Here is a 16,962-nt window from a genome sequence, read left to right as displayed (position 1 = left end):
AGTTTCAGTTTGGTCGACAGTGAATATTGTGAACCTCTAAAAAATTTTATCAGCCAGATTAAAAATTGAGCAGAATTTATCCTTTTATAAACTATCTGAAAAGTCTTCGTCCAATAATTAAAGTAATACTCGTGTTTTTTGTTGTTGTTTTTTTCCTCCAAAATGGACCTATCACCTAACAGAACTTGAATCAGAAGATCATAAAACCTGACTCTATTACTTTGTATCAATATATATTATATAATCCTATATGTATGCTAACCTTCTTCTCCACCTACTACACACAATATTTTGGAATAAAACTATACAATATTTTATTTTTTTAATTGTGGATTGCTCCTTGTTGGTTTGATCTGGAATTTCCGGTAAATGATTACATCAGAGAAATAGTAGTGATAGTTATGAATATATTCAGTGGGGATTGGTCAACTGTTTCTCCTGGAAGTCTTTGTTTTTGTATCTCTGTACCTGACGGAGTGTTCGGTATCACCGTTATGAATTAATACATTGTGTGATATATTCAACAGAGTGTAAATACGCAGATTCATTGCCTTACATACTATTGCATATTAAGCACAGGAACATGATAGGCGCACAGGAGGCTTGTGGCCCCTTACTGACCTTTGATGTCCTTTTCTAACATGGGGCTTCACACTAACCTGTGCTGCTCTTTTCTAACCTGCTAGATAACCTCATTTAAACCACATTTTATAGAAATAAAATGCAATTAAAGTTTATATTTTTTTAACTAGTTGCTGTATGACACTAGGGGATTGCAGGTCCATTTATCCTGATCTGATAATTACTAGATACTCTTGTTACAGCAATCCTCCAAGCACCAAAACCGCTACAGCCCACTGTAGTAGTTTTCGCATTGTACTAAGAGCAGTTTGATAGCTTTCCTGGGGTCCACTGGTCACTGCCTCCTCTGAGGCCAGGAACTTCCCTGGACTGAGCTAGTCTGGTGGTTAATCTCAGCCAATGAGTCAGTCCTGTATGGCAGGGCTTAGCTCACAAAGTTAATGGAAGTTCCAAGAAGGAGATTCCAATCTCTAGACGAGGAGGTGACCATTTCCCGGTGGACCTCAGTTAATCTGTCAAACCATTCTCAAATGGTTACAATACTTACCTCAGGGTACTAAGACACATCTAGCACCATAATAACATAATAATCTTTCTGTCAGTCTGTCTGACAATCTCTTCAAATTATGATGTGTTACGATTGTATTTTACAAGATACCTGTTTTTTTTGTAACGAATTAGCTTTATTATAACACAAGTTAATCCAACAAAAATACAAAAAACTGAAGTTTGTTGTTTGCAAAAATATCCAGCCCCGCTGCAACAAATTCCTAAAATAAGCTCTGGCGCGAGACTTTTCCTCATTTTAAGAAATAGAATAAGATTCATTTGGAACATAGCTAATATAGCACAGCAATATGGTTAAAATACTGTGATATGATAAAAGATTTACTTTTTTCATTTACTTTGGGATCAACATTTTTAAATATTCTATGAGGTTCCTTATCTTGGCAAGGTGCGATCTGAAAGATTAGTAAGCATAAATATAATGCTCTTGTCACACACTTTACATTTTGGCTCATTTGACCTCTTAATCCTCTCCCGCCCGAGCAACATGTTTGGTAAAGGGAAGGGACGGACCAATAATATTACTTTTCATGACGGACCGCCTTTTTTATTTTGCCATTGAGCAAATATTTTGGATTGCTGGACACTTGTTTGCAGTTGAATTTAATTCTAAGACAAGCACAGGCTCAATAGCGCTGGTTTTTGGGCACCATTTCGTCATGATCATTCATAACAAACCAACAAACAAGCAAACAAAAAAAACAAAAAAAACACAACAACAGTCATGTAGGATTTAGATGCAAAATAAGAATAATAAAAAATATATATTTATGCATACATAAGATATATATAGCTAGGGAAAAGTAAACGCATTTCTGTAATTTGCATGCATAAACGTCTGTACCCTTGCGCAATATTGCACGGATTATAGCCGCAAAAGATCCCTATGAGCACGCTAGTGGGACACTTATCTTACCAATGAATAAGACAAAGCTAGCCTAAGCCTAGACCAGAATACTGTTACTAATCTTCTTTCTCTCAAAAAAAAAAAAATGTGCCCAGCCTTTATTACCACATGTTGACAATATTTTATGCTCTGTGTACGACAACCGTTGTGGTTACGCACACATGTTTGTTATACTCATGCACGACTTAAATAAAGAATAAAAAAAAAAAAAAAGATATATATAGCTTACTCAATCACAAAGCTTTTATACATATGAAATAAAGATACATTGCTGATTAGTTTAGTTTTACAATATCTTTTTGGACATTTTATCCAAAAGATTAGAAAGTGAAGACTGAAAGCTGCAAATTCTTATCTTTTTCCCCCAATCACTAATTAAAAGCCAGTAGTAAATATAAAAAAAAATCAATAACGATATAAATGTTCCCATACTCCTATGGTCTTATTTGCTGAACAGTGAGTTGTTTAGCACAAAATAACTGAATAGGAAATAATTTGGTAAATTTGGTAAAATTTTAAGTTGATTATTGGCTTGTCGAACTTTTTTAGTGAATAAGCCCCATTTTATAACACTGAACTTAATTAATTCTCAGATATGTCTGCAGTTGTCAAAGTCTCTTGTTCAACTACACTGTACCAGATATGTACTAGATTGTAAGCTCCAAAGGACTTATTCCAAGGAAATTCTTGGGGTGTAACATTAAATCACTGGGTTCAAACACCAGTTCCTTGTTCGCAGGCTCAAACAGTCCTAGTAGGACAGAGTCACTTTATACTTTTATTTTCGCAAATGAATCGTTTTAAGAAAAAACTAAATCTGTTCACTTAGAAAGCTCCAAGGTACGCATATCTACCACCCCGGGAGACACTCACAGAAGGGACTGTCTCATGACATATAATGCTATATGTTTCATTAACTATATGCAGAGGAAACCAGTAGTTATAACTTCTGTTGACATGATCATAGTATGCAGGATAGGATTAACCATAAACGCGACACTAGGCAGCTGCCTAGCTCCCATGGATTAGACAGGGGCCCCCGAACCAGGAATTTGTTTGGCCCCATTTACCGTCCCTAGGTGAAGAACGAAGTTTAGGGGCTACTGGATACCTACTTAGGGACCTGTGCGATCTTCATCCTTCTACGATAGTATGGTTTTATAAACAATAGGGAAGCTAATTTTTTCTGTTGTTTTGGGTCAAACAGAATTTACAAAGACTGTGAGATTTAAAAAAAGACTCATACATTATTAGCCGCATTGCTTTTCCTTCTCAAATTGATACTTTAATCCTTTGCTCTTTACATGAAGCAGTGTCTGTACAGCTATCACCTGAAATAAAATCCACCAGCCGTACTGTGCAAAAGGTGGACATCTTTTTCATGCGTTTCAAGTCTAGTGATCATTTCCGATATCGCTTTTTTTTTTGTTTGTTTCATATACAGAAATACTGCAAATCTACTCGCACTTGATGTTTTTAGGGGGAATATCACCAAAATGTTTAGTGCTCATTTTGTAAATCTATGAAGAATACTGCCCAGTCTTTGGACCAAATCTCCAAATATAACCACACACTGTACGGTGTGTGACACATGTAGTCTTTCTTTGACCAAAGATTTCTTTACATTAACCCTACTTAAACTTTGGTTACCAGTTGGGTGTAACAATTACCCTGATCCCTCAAGCCATACGGGGTTATGTAAAAGAGAAATGCTGGGGTAGAGTTCTAAACTCAACGTCAACATTCCATTTTCTTCCATGGCGATAGTTCCACTTTAGAATTATGCCCAATAATTGCTCTTTGTACATAAGCCCCCATGTATTAACATGATAATCAGTTGAACACAAGCTTTACTTATTACCCTTTAGAGACATAATAAAATCCAAATGTGAATTTATCCAGGACTGGACAACATGGTTCGTAAATATGGAGTTTCAGCTATTATTTAATAAAAAGCTAGGTTCCTTTCCTATATTTCCATGTCATTTGTAAGTAATGTGATTTAGAGTTCATGGTATGAACTGGGTGGCAACCTTGTAACGTGTTATTATATAAGGATATTGATGAGAGTGAACCCACAGCTCCCATGACTCTGTATTTTAAAATGTGGGGGGGCTAGCGACCGCACTCCCATTGTCTTATTCCATGCACGGATGCTCTCCGATCATGCTTTTTGATGATAAAACACGCACATTTTGAATGTCCTCATATGTTGCTGATTGATATATCTCCAACCCCTGTACAAGAAAGAACAGGGTATATTACTTTAATTGATCAATATAGTTATAATATTTGGTTTTATCAAACAAAATTTAAACACAGAGATCGCCAACTTTATGTTTGAGTAATTAAATGAACCAATTGTATCCTCACCCAAAATCTTTTAACTTAAACAATGTCTGTTATGAAGTTAAAGCTATCGCATTCTTAATAAACGCCTACAGAGGGCAGTAGAGTTTTACTGGAAAAATTCTATTTCTATGGTTTATGTCTATTCATTAAGGAAAATAACAAGAAAAGATTATAGCAAACATTATATATTATATAGTGGTGTTTTTTGTATTAGAATGTATATCTTCAACATCTCTAAGTCTCTCTATAGACAATTTATACTACTTGCAGATTAGCAATAATGAAAAAAGAGTGCTTAAACCAGTGGTTATGGATCTCTGAATCCCTGTCTTTTTTTTTTTGTTTGACAAACGTCTTTGGACCAGTTTGAGGAAAAATGGATCTCTCCCTAGAACCAACCTCTTAGGATTCATTTTAGAAACCCATTCACTCTTGTCCAGGGTTCTCAGCCAGTCATCAGTGAACAAATGTGCACAGCTACAGATAGTAACAAAGATAAATGTCCAAATAATCCATGCGGCCCGTATTTCTGCGGATAGACCTTTTAAGGCCAACCTTGGAAATATCTCCATTAATGTTGCTGTGCCCCTTTTAAAAGGGCGGTATTTAACTGGTTATCCGTTATAATAAGAGCTGGAGATAGCGTGTTTTTTCTTTACCGTAGAATATAAAGAATATAAACTTGTACTCCTCTACAGCTAGAGTGTCACTTATTGCGTCTCCCAAATCCATACTGGAGAAGGGTTAGTGCCTATTACATTCGCCACTAGTTAATTCTAATTATTTCTCTATACTCTCCATTAACCACTTAAATGCTTGTAAGTGAGCCACACAGAGGCATTCAAACCTGTAAACGAGGCGTAACAATGTAACCTATATTTTTAAACCCGTCATTTAAAGGTGCTCGACAAATCCCATTATACATCCGCAGTTCTGGCATGTCGTCTGTCATGAAAGGGTTAAAAAAAGCAGAGAAGTTTATATAACCTGGGTGATATTACATGGCCACGTCTAAAATAGAACACTTCTTTTTTTTTTTTTTTTTTCTATTTACTTAATCGTGCTGCCTCTCTTCCTGGAGAGAGTAAAATTTGAAACCCAGATCCACTTTCACTTCCTGTAGGAGTCAGCGATACTAGGATAATGCACATGCGGCAGTCTGGGGGTCTGCATGGCGTAGAGCTAGAACAGGATATATCTCAGGGTACCAAGTGACAGCCTTCGTGTCTTACCATCACTGCATGTACACGAACCACTATCACAGAAGGATAACGTTAATCCCTTGAGGTCTGACGACGTATCAGGACTGTCATGCTGGTAAGGGATTTGCCTAACCCAGTTTTTTGCAAGGGGTTAAGTATGATCTGGGGCTTCAAATCGTACGCTAAAAAAAGCCCAAACTGAAAACGCAGAAGACTGGTGAATTTTTCCAGTTTGACTATCCAGGCCTTAAATTTAAAGTGCACTTTTAATTCACAACAGTTCAATCAAAGTTATCTTTTATCTTTACATAACAATGGTGCAAAAAAAACGGACACAAAAAAAACCCATATGTACCTCGTATGTGTGGTCTTCCATTTTCACAGATCGCTTCTTTTTCTGAAATATAAATAAAAACTATTCATTTATGAAACAGTCCTTCATTATATTTACTTTCTATGTGTCTATTATGCAAAGAAGGTGAATTTAAACTTTTCGGTTAAAATAACCAAATTGAAAATAATTGATTTTGATTACTTTTCCTGTCAGGGGAGGGTTGGCAACTTGTGGCGGGGCAAAAACAATTTAGTGGCCCATAGTGCAATTTTATCTACTCACCCGTTAACATCAGCGATAGACACAAGTACACAAATAAAATAGATGTGTTGATAGACAGACAAGATAATTGAATAGAAAGAATTAAAGTGCTATGCACCCGGGCATTTAAATATGAAAAGTGGTTAGACTTGACACTTTGATATCGATAATCAATAAGGGAGATCTCCCTAAACAGGCAAGCATTTAGTAAAAGGAGTTCTGAAGGATTTTACAGCACTAGAATGCTATTAATGCATTAAAAGGGAAACTCCAGTGCCAGGAAAACAATCCGTTTTCCTGGCACTGCTGGTCCCCTCTCCCTCCCGCCCCCAATCCCCGGTTGCTGAAGGGGTGAAAACCCGCCGCCAGCTATTGAGCACCCCAGGACACGAGGTAAGCAAGGGATCTACCTGGGCGTTTGGGGGCGGCTTTTTTTGCCGCCGCCTGCAAAGTGCCGCCCAAGATGCCTTGTTTGCCTCGCGATAGACACGTTGTGACGGTAGTCACCATCACTGGGGATGGAAGACAGACACTATGGATGGGCTCCCAAATTCCTTTTGTGTTTTGTCACATTGTGCCTATTATTTGTGCAGGGTATGTTGAATATATTGCTGGTCTGTGCATCTCCCCCTTCCCACTTTTTCATGTCCTATTGTTTCCCCAGCAGGGCGTTGTCCCAGGGACACTGCCAGACCAGTTTAATCTAGCTGCTCTGTCCCTCCTCAATCTCCCATCAGCCCTTGCTATTGTCTGACCCCACCCTTCCTTGTACTATAGTAATCTATGTAACCTATTGTATCTAAATGAGGCTGTTGGGGGCTTAAACTATGTGTGCTGTAGTCATTAAAGAGTTGCTGTTTAACCTTCACCATGTGTCGTCTGGTGTTAGGGCCTTTTCCACCCTGGACCAAAGTGATCCCAGTCAAGCCTCGGCGTCTGGGTCTGAAGTGTTTCAGGGTCCCTGATAGCTACAAGGAAGCAGACTTGGCGGAGGTACTCGGTCGGAGTACTGGAGCTCCGTTACACACGTCACTGCCCAGATGGTATCCCCTGCAATTACCCAAGGACCCAGATGGTATTGTCAGGACCTCCCTGGTGTCTAGTGGGAGGCAGCGCAGTGCCTGTGCCTCTTGGTCTCTCCGCATGTTGGTGAAGTCAAAGGTTGCTGGTCACGTGACTCGCGACCTCTGACTTCCCGAGACACACATACACACATACATACACTTGGCCTTAAAATGTACAATTCACATGTCAATTTCTTACTTAGACAAAAATCTCCTTTTTATGCTAAAGGCAAATATGATGGATTCAAGTTATGTTTTATTGTCTTAGAAATGGTCTTGGTATGGGGGATGTGTTAATGTTATACCTATAGACCAATGTTTAAGAGGACACTCCTGTCCCTTACAGCATTTCGGTATGTACATATATAGAAATTAATTTAATTGGAGTGTTCCTTCACAGCAGGCTGTATATATGGGTATAATACTTGTACTGTTTATTGAATTCTTCATTACAATGTAGCAATTGTCTACAACACAGGGGTGGCCAAAGCTAGAACCCCCAGTTTTTGCGTGCATATTTTTGAAGACAAATTCTTTGAAGCCAAAGTAGTGAATGATGAAAACAATTATTTTGGATTTAATGGCAATAGCTTCTTATTTAGTAATAAACTGCTAAGGAAGCATCTATCAACAGACGTAAAACGTATACAATTGACTTTTTTCCTTTTTTTTAAGTCCTCCTCCCAAATATATACGTGAGGCACAAGGACATTTTTTCTATAGCTTTTTCCCTTATTTTAAATGTTTAATTTCTTGCTACATTGGTCTCTACACGTGTTTATACATTGCACATCAAATAAACTGTATCCCTGATGGATGGCTCCCTGAATTCATTTGGATCCCTCCAGAGTGGGGCTTTCATGCTCCTGCTTTACTTTTATTGAATACTACAGCCAGCAGTGAGCCGACCTGAATGATTTATCAGAAAAGTTACATCACATTTTATTTTTCGTATTCCAGTTTTGCAGAGGTAGCACCATTCACACATTTTTTGGGGGGGTTTTGTTTGAGTAATTTTTTCCCAACTGTTACTTTTCTCCCTAGAAAAATATAAGGTATGGTACCCAATATGGGTAGGCACATTTTCCATTTTTCTTTAGAACACGTATTCTCAAGTCAATCAAAGTCTGACCATTAACAATTCAATATTCCATCTTATCAGACTGTGTAAGAAGACAGAACACTACATAAACGCACACTTACCATCTCAATAATTAGCATTGCTGGGATCACTATGAATAATGCAATCAGGATTGTTTGAATTATGATAATCGCGTCTTTCATCATGTTCCGAGATTTAGCATTTTCAAGAGATCCGTAACCTGTTATAATACATTGTCATTAATCGGGCAAGTAACATGCAACAGGAGACTGACAGGTTAGACAGAGAAACTGTAACTGTAATACTCATGACCAATAAACATATTGCACTAAAGGGCGGAATGGCCTCATGGGATTATATATTAGGTAAATTGAGCCGGCATATATAGCAAAGAGAATTAATTGACATATTAGAAATAAAATGTTACAAATGGGATTTAATAAAGAATAGGAAATTATTTGTATTTTTTTATTGGGATGGCATATTTGGGATGATATGTGGCATGTGGTGTTTGTCTTAGCATTCAGCAGGCATTTGCGTTTTCACCGATAGTATTAATTCTATTAATGTTCTAAAGGTATTAATGGTACTTCAGGGGTGTTAGCATAAAAGATGAATTGCAAACGAAAAAAGTGGAACCGGGCAATATAAGCGTTACTTTAGAATTTTACCATGGAGTTGAATGAGAACTGACACTTCAACACTGTCTTTTAATATAATAATTAGAGTTGAGCGGACACCTGGATGTTCGGGTCCGGCAGGTTCGGCCGAACTTTGAAAAAAAGTCCGGGTTCGGGATCGAGCTTGACCCCGAACCCGAACCCCATTGAAGTCAATGGGGACCCGAACTTTTGGGCACAAAAATGGCTCTAAAAAACTCCTGGAAAGGGCTAGAGGGCTGCAAAAGGAAGTAAAATGGGGGTAAGAGTAGGACAAGTGCCCTGCAAACAAATGTGGATAGGGAAATCACTTAAAAATAACATAAAATAAGCAGTCGCTTAGTAGATAACTCCCTAATTCACATGGTATTAGGGAGCTATCAACCAAAAAGCTGAAAGACCTAAATTACTTAGTATTAGTAAATTCAGCCCCTACTCGCTATACCGCGAGTAGGGGCGTGTCTAGTAAACAGTGAGCAGCCAGTGGCTGCTCGATGTAAAAAAAAAAAAAAAAACCTACGGCCCCACCCCTGTGCGACGGGTGGGGGCCCTAAAAAGGAATGTGGAGGGGGGAGACCTACTGTCCTCCCCCCGGCCCCCACCCCTGAGCGGCGGGTGGGGGCCCTAAATAACAATAAGGGGGGGGACCTACTGTCCTCCCCCCTGGCCCCCACCACCCCTGAGCGGTGGGTGGGGGCCATAAATAAGAATTTGGGGGGGACCTACTGTCCTCCCCCCACCCCCCACCCCTGCGCGGCGGGTGGGGGCCCTAAATAACAATAGGGGGGGACCTAATGTCCTCCCCCCGGCCCCCACCCCTGCGCGGCTCAAAGCACTCTGATTGGTGGGTTTAAGCCATCCAATCAGAGTGCTCTGACAGGTAAATGAAGAGACTGACAGGTAAGTCTCTACATTTACCTGTTACAGCACTCTTATTGGCTGCCTTGAAATCCACCAATCAGAGTGCTCTGTGTAATTTTACACAGCGTGGGAAAGTTCTTTTGAATTTTCCCATACTGTGTAATTTGACTCATAACACTCTGATTGGTTACTTAATCCACCAATCAGAGTGCTCTGTGTCATTTTACACAGCGTGGGAAAGTTCTTTTGAATTTTCCCACGCTGTGTAAAATGACACAGAGCACTCTGATTGGTGAATTAAGTAACCATTCAGATTGTTATGAGTGGGGGCGAGTGGGGGCTCAGGAGGGGGGAATTGTTTTTTTAACAGACATGCCCCTACTAGCTGGGTCACATGCTGCACTGGCCAATCACAGCCATGCCATTAGTAGGCATGGCTGTGATGGCTTCTAAGTGCACACGAGTCAAACGCTTGTTGATTGCCTGCCCTGCGGCCTTTCAAAACGCGTCATTAAATCGCCGAACACCGAACTCCAACCCGAACATACAATGATATGTCCGTGTTCGGGTCCGGGGTCCAAAAAACGTAATATTCGGTACGAACCCGAACTTTTCAGTTCAGGTTCGCTCAACTCTAATAATAATCTTTTCAACAAGTTTTTAAAGGAAATTGATTTTTTTTGTTAAATTAGGTATATGTAAAAAAAAAGCACTCTACCATTTAGTATATGACTGGATTTTTCAGCCATATACATGCACCTTGTGTCAGACAGCATTTGAATTACACAGTTTGTGGGTCTGATGATATCACTGCACTGTGCAGGGAGTAAACCATAGAGACTATATAGAGGTTTTCAAACACTGTCTGACCCAAGGTGCATGTATATGGCTGAAGTGTCCCGTCACATACTAAAGGTAGGCATGAGTTTTTCTTATTTTTTATTTACATTTGCATCATTTAACAAAGAACCTATTTCCTTGCAAAACGTGATGAAAGGATTATTATATTAACAATCTGCAGTAAAACTGGGGAGGAAAAGGAGGGGGGGGTCTGTGGGTGCAAGTGACCGGAACACCACATGAAGATGGTCACCAGAGCCAGACCCAGATACCCATAATTTTCATCTCAGGTCGGGCATCCCTCCTCAAGCCAAGACATTGTGTATTTTGAAGATGGGCTCCCTGGTGGTTCGTAGTGCAGGCGCACTCCCTCGCAAACCACAAGCACTGGATTTTCCAGCCTATGCTCTGATGTCATCACAAAGCACCAGACTGGGAGGATTGCAGCTTCACCTGGATTATCAGGCCGCCAGCGAGCCCACTGGTCCACCATGGGATGCGTTTATGCCCCCCTTCCTTCACAGGAGGTAAGAAGGAGGGGGCCAATGCTATATATGTAAATGAAAAGGCATTACTGTGTGGCTGCTGTCTCTCCCTCTCTTGTCACACACCCCCACCCCCGAACTCTCACACTCACGCCCCTAACACTGTTACACTCACCACCCTGCCCCAGTCACACACCATCCCTCGTCCAGCCTCACACTCCCCAACTCTCACACTCAAACCCTAACCCTTTCACACTCACGACCCCCAATTCTCACACTTGCCACCTAACCCTGTCACACTCTCTCCCCTGCCAAGTTACTCCCCACCCCTCACCCTGTCAAACACATGTCACACTAAGCCCCTAACTCTGTCACACTCACCCTTCAAACTATCACACTCACCCTCTAAATCTGCACACTTACCCACCCTCATCCTGTCACACATATCCCCCAAACCTTATCACACTCAGACATTTCACCTGTAACACTACCCGCTCACCCTGCCACATTCATCCCCCCAATCACCCTATCACAGTCACTCTGACCTGGGTAAAAAAATGTCTAGCTTCGTCACTGGTAATAACTAGTATTGAGGTGACAATCCCGTAAGAACCAATGTTCTAGAACAGGGATAGGCTGCTGACAAGACTGGCACAGCATTGTGGGAGATGTAGTCCCCAGTAAGTGGAATTTACTTACAGATGCTATAGAAAATAAGCACGGATAGTAGACTGATCCATACCCGGATCCAGCACACCATGATACTCACCCAGCACCATAACCTCAGTTCCACAATGAGATTTCCGCTCTCCTAAATTTGTGTTAATTTTGCAAAAGTAAATCCCGCTGTGTTTCTTCTGTATGTCCTTAAGTAATAGAACGGAACAACTTTTACTTCCGTTTATGGATATTTTAGGGTCCTTATCGGGTATAACGTTGCTAATGAAAGAACCGTTCGGCATCCCAAGGTACCATGTCGTGTTGCAATGTGATGTGTTAAGATGCTCAGCTGCAAAGGAGCAAATTATCGACACCGTACGGCCTTTTCGTGCTGCTATGAAGCGAGGATCCTGGCACAGGAACATATTTCCTAAAAATAAATAGTGGCATTACTTTGTGTACTAATAAAATACCTTTCACCCTTCATGACAAGTGAAGAATGATATTGATTGAGAAATAGTCCTATTGACCCATCAAGGAATGAAGGATAAAAGCTATAGTCCGCTTAATTGCCATTATGTTCGTAGATGTTGATATATAAAGTTTATTTTTTTTTAAAAAATTGTAAAACCCTTAACTAGAAAGTTATTTTTATTTAAAAAATATTTGATTTATTTGAAACACAGGATACACAGCTAATATGTAAATGTAGCTTTAAGCTGTTTCGTATGCAGCTCATACACCCCATAAAAAGTAAATGAAATACAATTCTACAATTACTGAAATAAATCAAGGATTCATGTTTTTAGGGTGTATTTTCAGTAAGATATAGTGTCCCTTACCTTAAAATAATTGTAGGTTTACTCCTCCCCGCTCATTGGCTGCTAGAACGCAGTCATTTTTTGTGACCTACAAATCTGGTGTAGAGTTGAGGGGGCTGGAGGGAACATCATTTACAGCACCTCTGCAGAGTTGCCGAGGGTCACAAGGGAACCATGGCTCATAAAGTTTTACAAAGTGAAAAAATAATTGTTACGCAAAAGGGAACGTTAGTGGGCTTTTTTTTGGTTAAATTTCACTGCAATGGATAGAATCAAATAAAAAATGTTTGTGTATATACACGTTGCTTAGAGGTAAGGGGTTTACCTGTAAAAGTACATTTATTCCTGGCCAACTCCTGTAGAAGCAGAATTCAGATTGCAAGGAATCTCTTGCAATTAAAATGTATTTAACTCATTCATGACTGATAACCTGACATAGCAGTCATGTTCTAAAGGTATTCCAGTATTTCAGTACACAACCCATCTTAAAAGTAACCCCAGAGCTATTTAAATCTCTTGCCTTCATAACTGCTGAGAGGTATCTGGGAAGGCTAGAGATGCAGTGACTTAATAGAAAAAAATAAAATCATATGACGCAATAGTTAACATCTGTCAATTTTGTTTTTAAAGAGGTGCCCCGTGCTGAAATTTGCCATTGTGTCTTGCTAGATTGTTTAATATTCGCCAAATTTGCTGCAAATGTACAGCTTCTGCAAAGACAGCGAAATGGCAACTTCTCAGCTAGTCCCGTCCTGTCATTGTTTTCAGTAGACGCGTTTGGCATCAGCTAATGTGATTTATGGTATATTTGTCAATAATATTTTCATATTAAATAAAAAAATAAATAAATAAATAACTCGGCAAGGTAACAGCAGTCTCTGGGATTGTCAAATTGACTCATTTATGTTTTTCCATGAGTGAAACTGCATGCGGAGGTACATATGCGTACCTGTCGTACAAGCTCCTTTATAGACATGAGACAGACCTGCCCGTTAAAATAAATAAAGGTAATAATAATTATTGCTTTTACCTTGGCTGTTATCCTCTGCTGCATTGATGCCATAATCTGTAAACAAAACAATTATCACTCAACTGGGAACAATCAAAACATGTAGATTAATTAAGCGACTATAGATCAAGAATGGCCTAAGCCTACTATAGAATTATGGGCAATGTTCTTAATGCTGCCTCTCCAACTCCTGCTCAATATACATTCTTCTTCGGATTATAACACTGTGATTATATAGTACCCAGCCATTGCCAGTAATGTCTGCTGTATATGCCTCGAGTAAAGCTGTTCTCAGACTTTCTACCTGGTCCTTATAAGATTTTTGAAGGAAGGTTTTCCAGATATTACATTCTCTCAAACTTAATCCTGTAAAAAAAAACTTAATTAATTCAAAAAATTCTACAAAACTGCACTGATATCTGAAATTAATTCAGAGCACTCAAGGAGTCAAAAGAATTTTTTTTTAAATTTTTTATTTTAAAGAACCAGGGATGGGTACAGACATGGGGATCATCACTCAGGAGTAGTGGGAATTGGTATATAGTGGTAGGTGAAGCAGTGTCTAAAAATATTTTTTGTTGCAAAATCAGTCAATAAATTTTTTTAGTGCTGTAAGGACTACTGATGAGCGTGTGTTAGAAAAAACATGGGTCTGTCTTGATTAAATCTACAGTTTCTAATCTACTCGTTGTTGATGATTGGAGATGCAGCTGTTTTGACAAAGGCCCTGGCATCTCTTGGGGTTAAGTGGGTAGAACCAAACAAGTCGGGATGGGGGCAACTTCACCAGGTGTCACTGCTCTGGAGAACATTTTTAGGCCAGTAGTAGATCATCAAATGTTTAAATTCCACAACAGTCCGTGACTCTGTGGACCAGTTTCTTGTGTGACGATTTATTTGGGCTTAGAGCCGCTATAGTCACACAGCAACAGTACTTCCGCTATGAATATGAAAACTAACAGAAAGTTGTATGGGACATATCGAGACTTCACATCAACGTATTTCACCAACACAGGTGCATTTAGCTTTCCCCTGTTTTTCCACGTACCTCCTTAGGGTTTGGATAGATTCTTGATGTTATTACCCAACTTAATGATACTTATCTCGTTGAGCTCGGAAAGGTGAAAGAACCCGAGAAGTCTGAGATTTTGCAATTTATTACCAACCAGTCTGAAAGCAATTGTTAAAACCAGGCCTTGTCCACTGAACTCTAAGACTCTGTGTAGGTAGGTGAAGCTAAGTACTGTGTATATCTCCACAGCTTAGAGCTGTAAACATTGCTTTATTTTCAATAGTATATAGATGTTCTGCCTGACTGCTCCCCCAGACTTCTATAGAATGTTCATTTGTTTTTCTTCCTCATTTGAACAGATGGTCAGGAAAAAGTATCTTTGCATAGTTCCCCCTCAGCAATGCCGCTTTGCTTAGTAGCATGTAAACAAGATTATGCTATTGATATAATGATATAAACATTAAATGAGCTAAATGTCCATTCGGTGATTGCCAAGCACTTTAAAGTTAAATCCTAATGGCAGGCTAAAATAGTCAAGTTGTAACGAGAGCTGATTTAGTTTATTTTTTTAACATCATCAAATTTAGCTTAAATTTTGTCATCCGAGTTTAACCGTTTACACAACACGTGCCACTTTAGAACCACAAACAAACATTAAGAGGTTTATCCACTAAACAGTGAATTGGATCCAGAATTAAAAAAATTCAGACTAAGGTAGCCGAGTTTGTGACATTTTCCGACTCCTTTATTTTGGCCTAAATTTTTCAATATGGTTTTTCATTCACTATAAATTTACTGTCTAGTGAAAAAAACGCTGCTGTGGGTTGTCTAGAAAAATTGCATCTATGGCTAGGTGCTAACAGTGATGCAGTCTATTGGTTCCACGGTGATGGCTCCACTTGCGTTGCGTCAGAACGGCTCTTTACGTCTGACCCCCGAAGACATGAGATTATGGTGTTGGAAACGGCGTTTACAGTTTCAAATAGCGGCTGATTTTAAATAAGACACTTACCCGTTAAGAGTACGCACAATCCGCAGAGCAAGTATATCACAGCCTCAGAATTTTTCATATTGGGATATAAAATCCTCCCATACACTCAGTCAGGTGCAGAGACGTGGGATAAGACTGCGTACATGAGAGACAAACTGTGTTGTTTCGGAAAACATCAGTTTTGCTCATGCAAATAATTCGGGCAGTAACTTCCTCCTCCTGACTGACAGACCATCGAACAGAAAGCAAATTTACCTAGAGGGTTCTGTGCAAAACCAACCCCTTAGAATATAAAATATACGCCTAAATATAATAAAGGGGATCTATTCACTAAACAGTGAAATGTGACGCGAGGACTGAATTCTGGAATGTACGGAGATATAACTGAATTTAAAATGTTATAAAACTAAAATAGGAAAGAAATTTACAGTCCTTAGATTATCCATTATTCCGAGTTCACTGAATAAAAGACATTCAGCGTTATTTAAAGAAACTGGAATTTTCTAAGTAAATTCCAATTAAATTTTAAATGTAAGACCCAAATAGTCAAACTGGAAACATTCTCCGACTCTATGATTCCGGTGCAGCTACTTTGGTCTTTCATTTGATATTTACTTTGAATTCCTAATAAATCTCATTTTGGTAAATAACTCTGATCTGGATTTATACTAATGATCTTAACTAGAAGAGCAATTAGACGGAAACCATATATTTATATTGTGGCGCTAAACGCTATTACAATTTGCGTAAATAAGTAGATTTGGCCTACGGCAGAAGTTTGGGATTCTCAACTCATAGAGACTGTTTTATCAGATTCTTTAAATAATAAAGTCTTGTTTTTTTTTTTTTTTCGTAACAGAATATTTAAAAGAACTGATAAATCTCAGGTTTCAAAAAGATAGAATGCTGAAGCTTACTCAAACATTTATTTAAAAAAAACTATATACATGGATCGAAACAAGCAAATCTGCCACATTAATCAATATCAGAATGCGTTGGGTATAAATGTGATTGTTTAAAAAAAAACCAAAAAAACCAAAATTTTAAATAGTTTTTTTTTGTAAAGTGGGGTTCTGTTTTTTTATGTGTTAGAGCAATGAATGTGTACTGTCTAGCCTTTTCTACGGTACATTATGTTTTTGAAAGCATTTCATGGCTGTGTGTTATAAGATCGCTCTTGTTTTTCTGTAGTAAACACAGCGTATTGTTTATGCATGTGTTTTCATTCCTACGTGGAATATCACATGCAAAAA

The 16,962-nt window shown here is 38.9% G+C and overlaps 1 protein-coding gene across 1 annotated transcript; it reads right to left on the bottom strand.

Moving 5' to 3' along the window:
- Positions 1 to 3,803: 3,803 nt before the first annotated feature.
- Positions 3,804 to 15,886, bottom strand: CD79B (CD79b molecule). The gene is made up of 6 exons (XM_063425590.1): positions 15,731 to 15,886; positions 13,728 to 13,763; positions 11,986 to 12,306; positions 8,473 to 8,591; positions 5,966 to 6,007; positions 3,804 to 4,293 (listed from the first exon to the last, which is right to left on the bottom strand). The coding sequence occupies exons 1-6, from the start codon at positions 15,786 to 15,788 to the stop codon at positions 4,195 to 4,197; spliced, it is 675 nt and encodes a 224-aa protein (XP_063281660.1). The 5' UTR covers positions 15,789 to 15,886; the 3' UTR covers positions 3,804 to 4,194.
- Between the last annotated feature and the right edge of the window lie 1,076 nt (positions 15,887 to 16,962).

Source organism: Pelobates fuscus, chromosome 6 (genome assembly GCF_036172605.1).
Source record: "Pelobates fuscus isolate aPelFus1 chromosome 6, aPelFus1.pri, whole genome shotgun sequence".
Lineage (NCBI taxonomy): Eukaryota > Metazoa > Chordata > Amphibia > Anura > Pelobatidae > Pelobates > Pelobates fuscus.
Note: the sequence above shows the minus strand (reverse complement) of the source record. Positions and strands in the feature narration are given on the sequence as shown.

What these genes read in the sequence shown, in the direction of transcription:
- CD79B (XM_063425590.1), bottom strand. Translation starts at nt 15,788, where the DNA reads ATGAAAAATTCTGAGGCTGTGATATACTTGCTCTGCGGATTGTGCGTA. An exon ending in ATTGTGCGTACTCTTAACGG is followed by an intron (nt 13,764 to 15,730) that starts GTAAGTGTCTTA and finishes TTTTGTTTACAG; the next exon opens with ATTATGGCATCAATGCAGCA. An exon ending in TGGAAGACCACACATACGAG is followed by an intron (nt 4,294 to 5,965) that starts GTACATATGGGT and finishes TTTCTTGTACAG; the next exon opens with GGGTTGGAGATATATCAATC.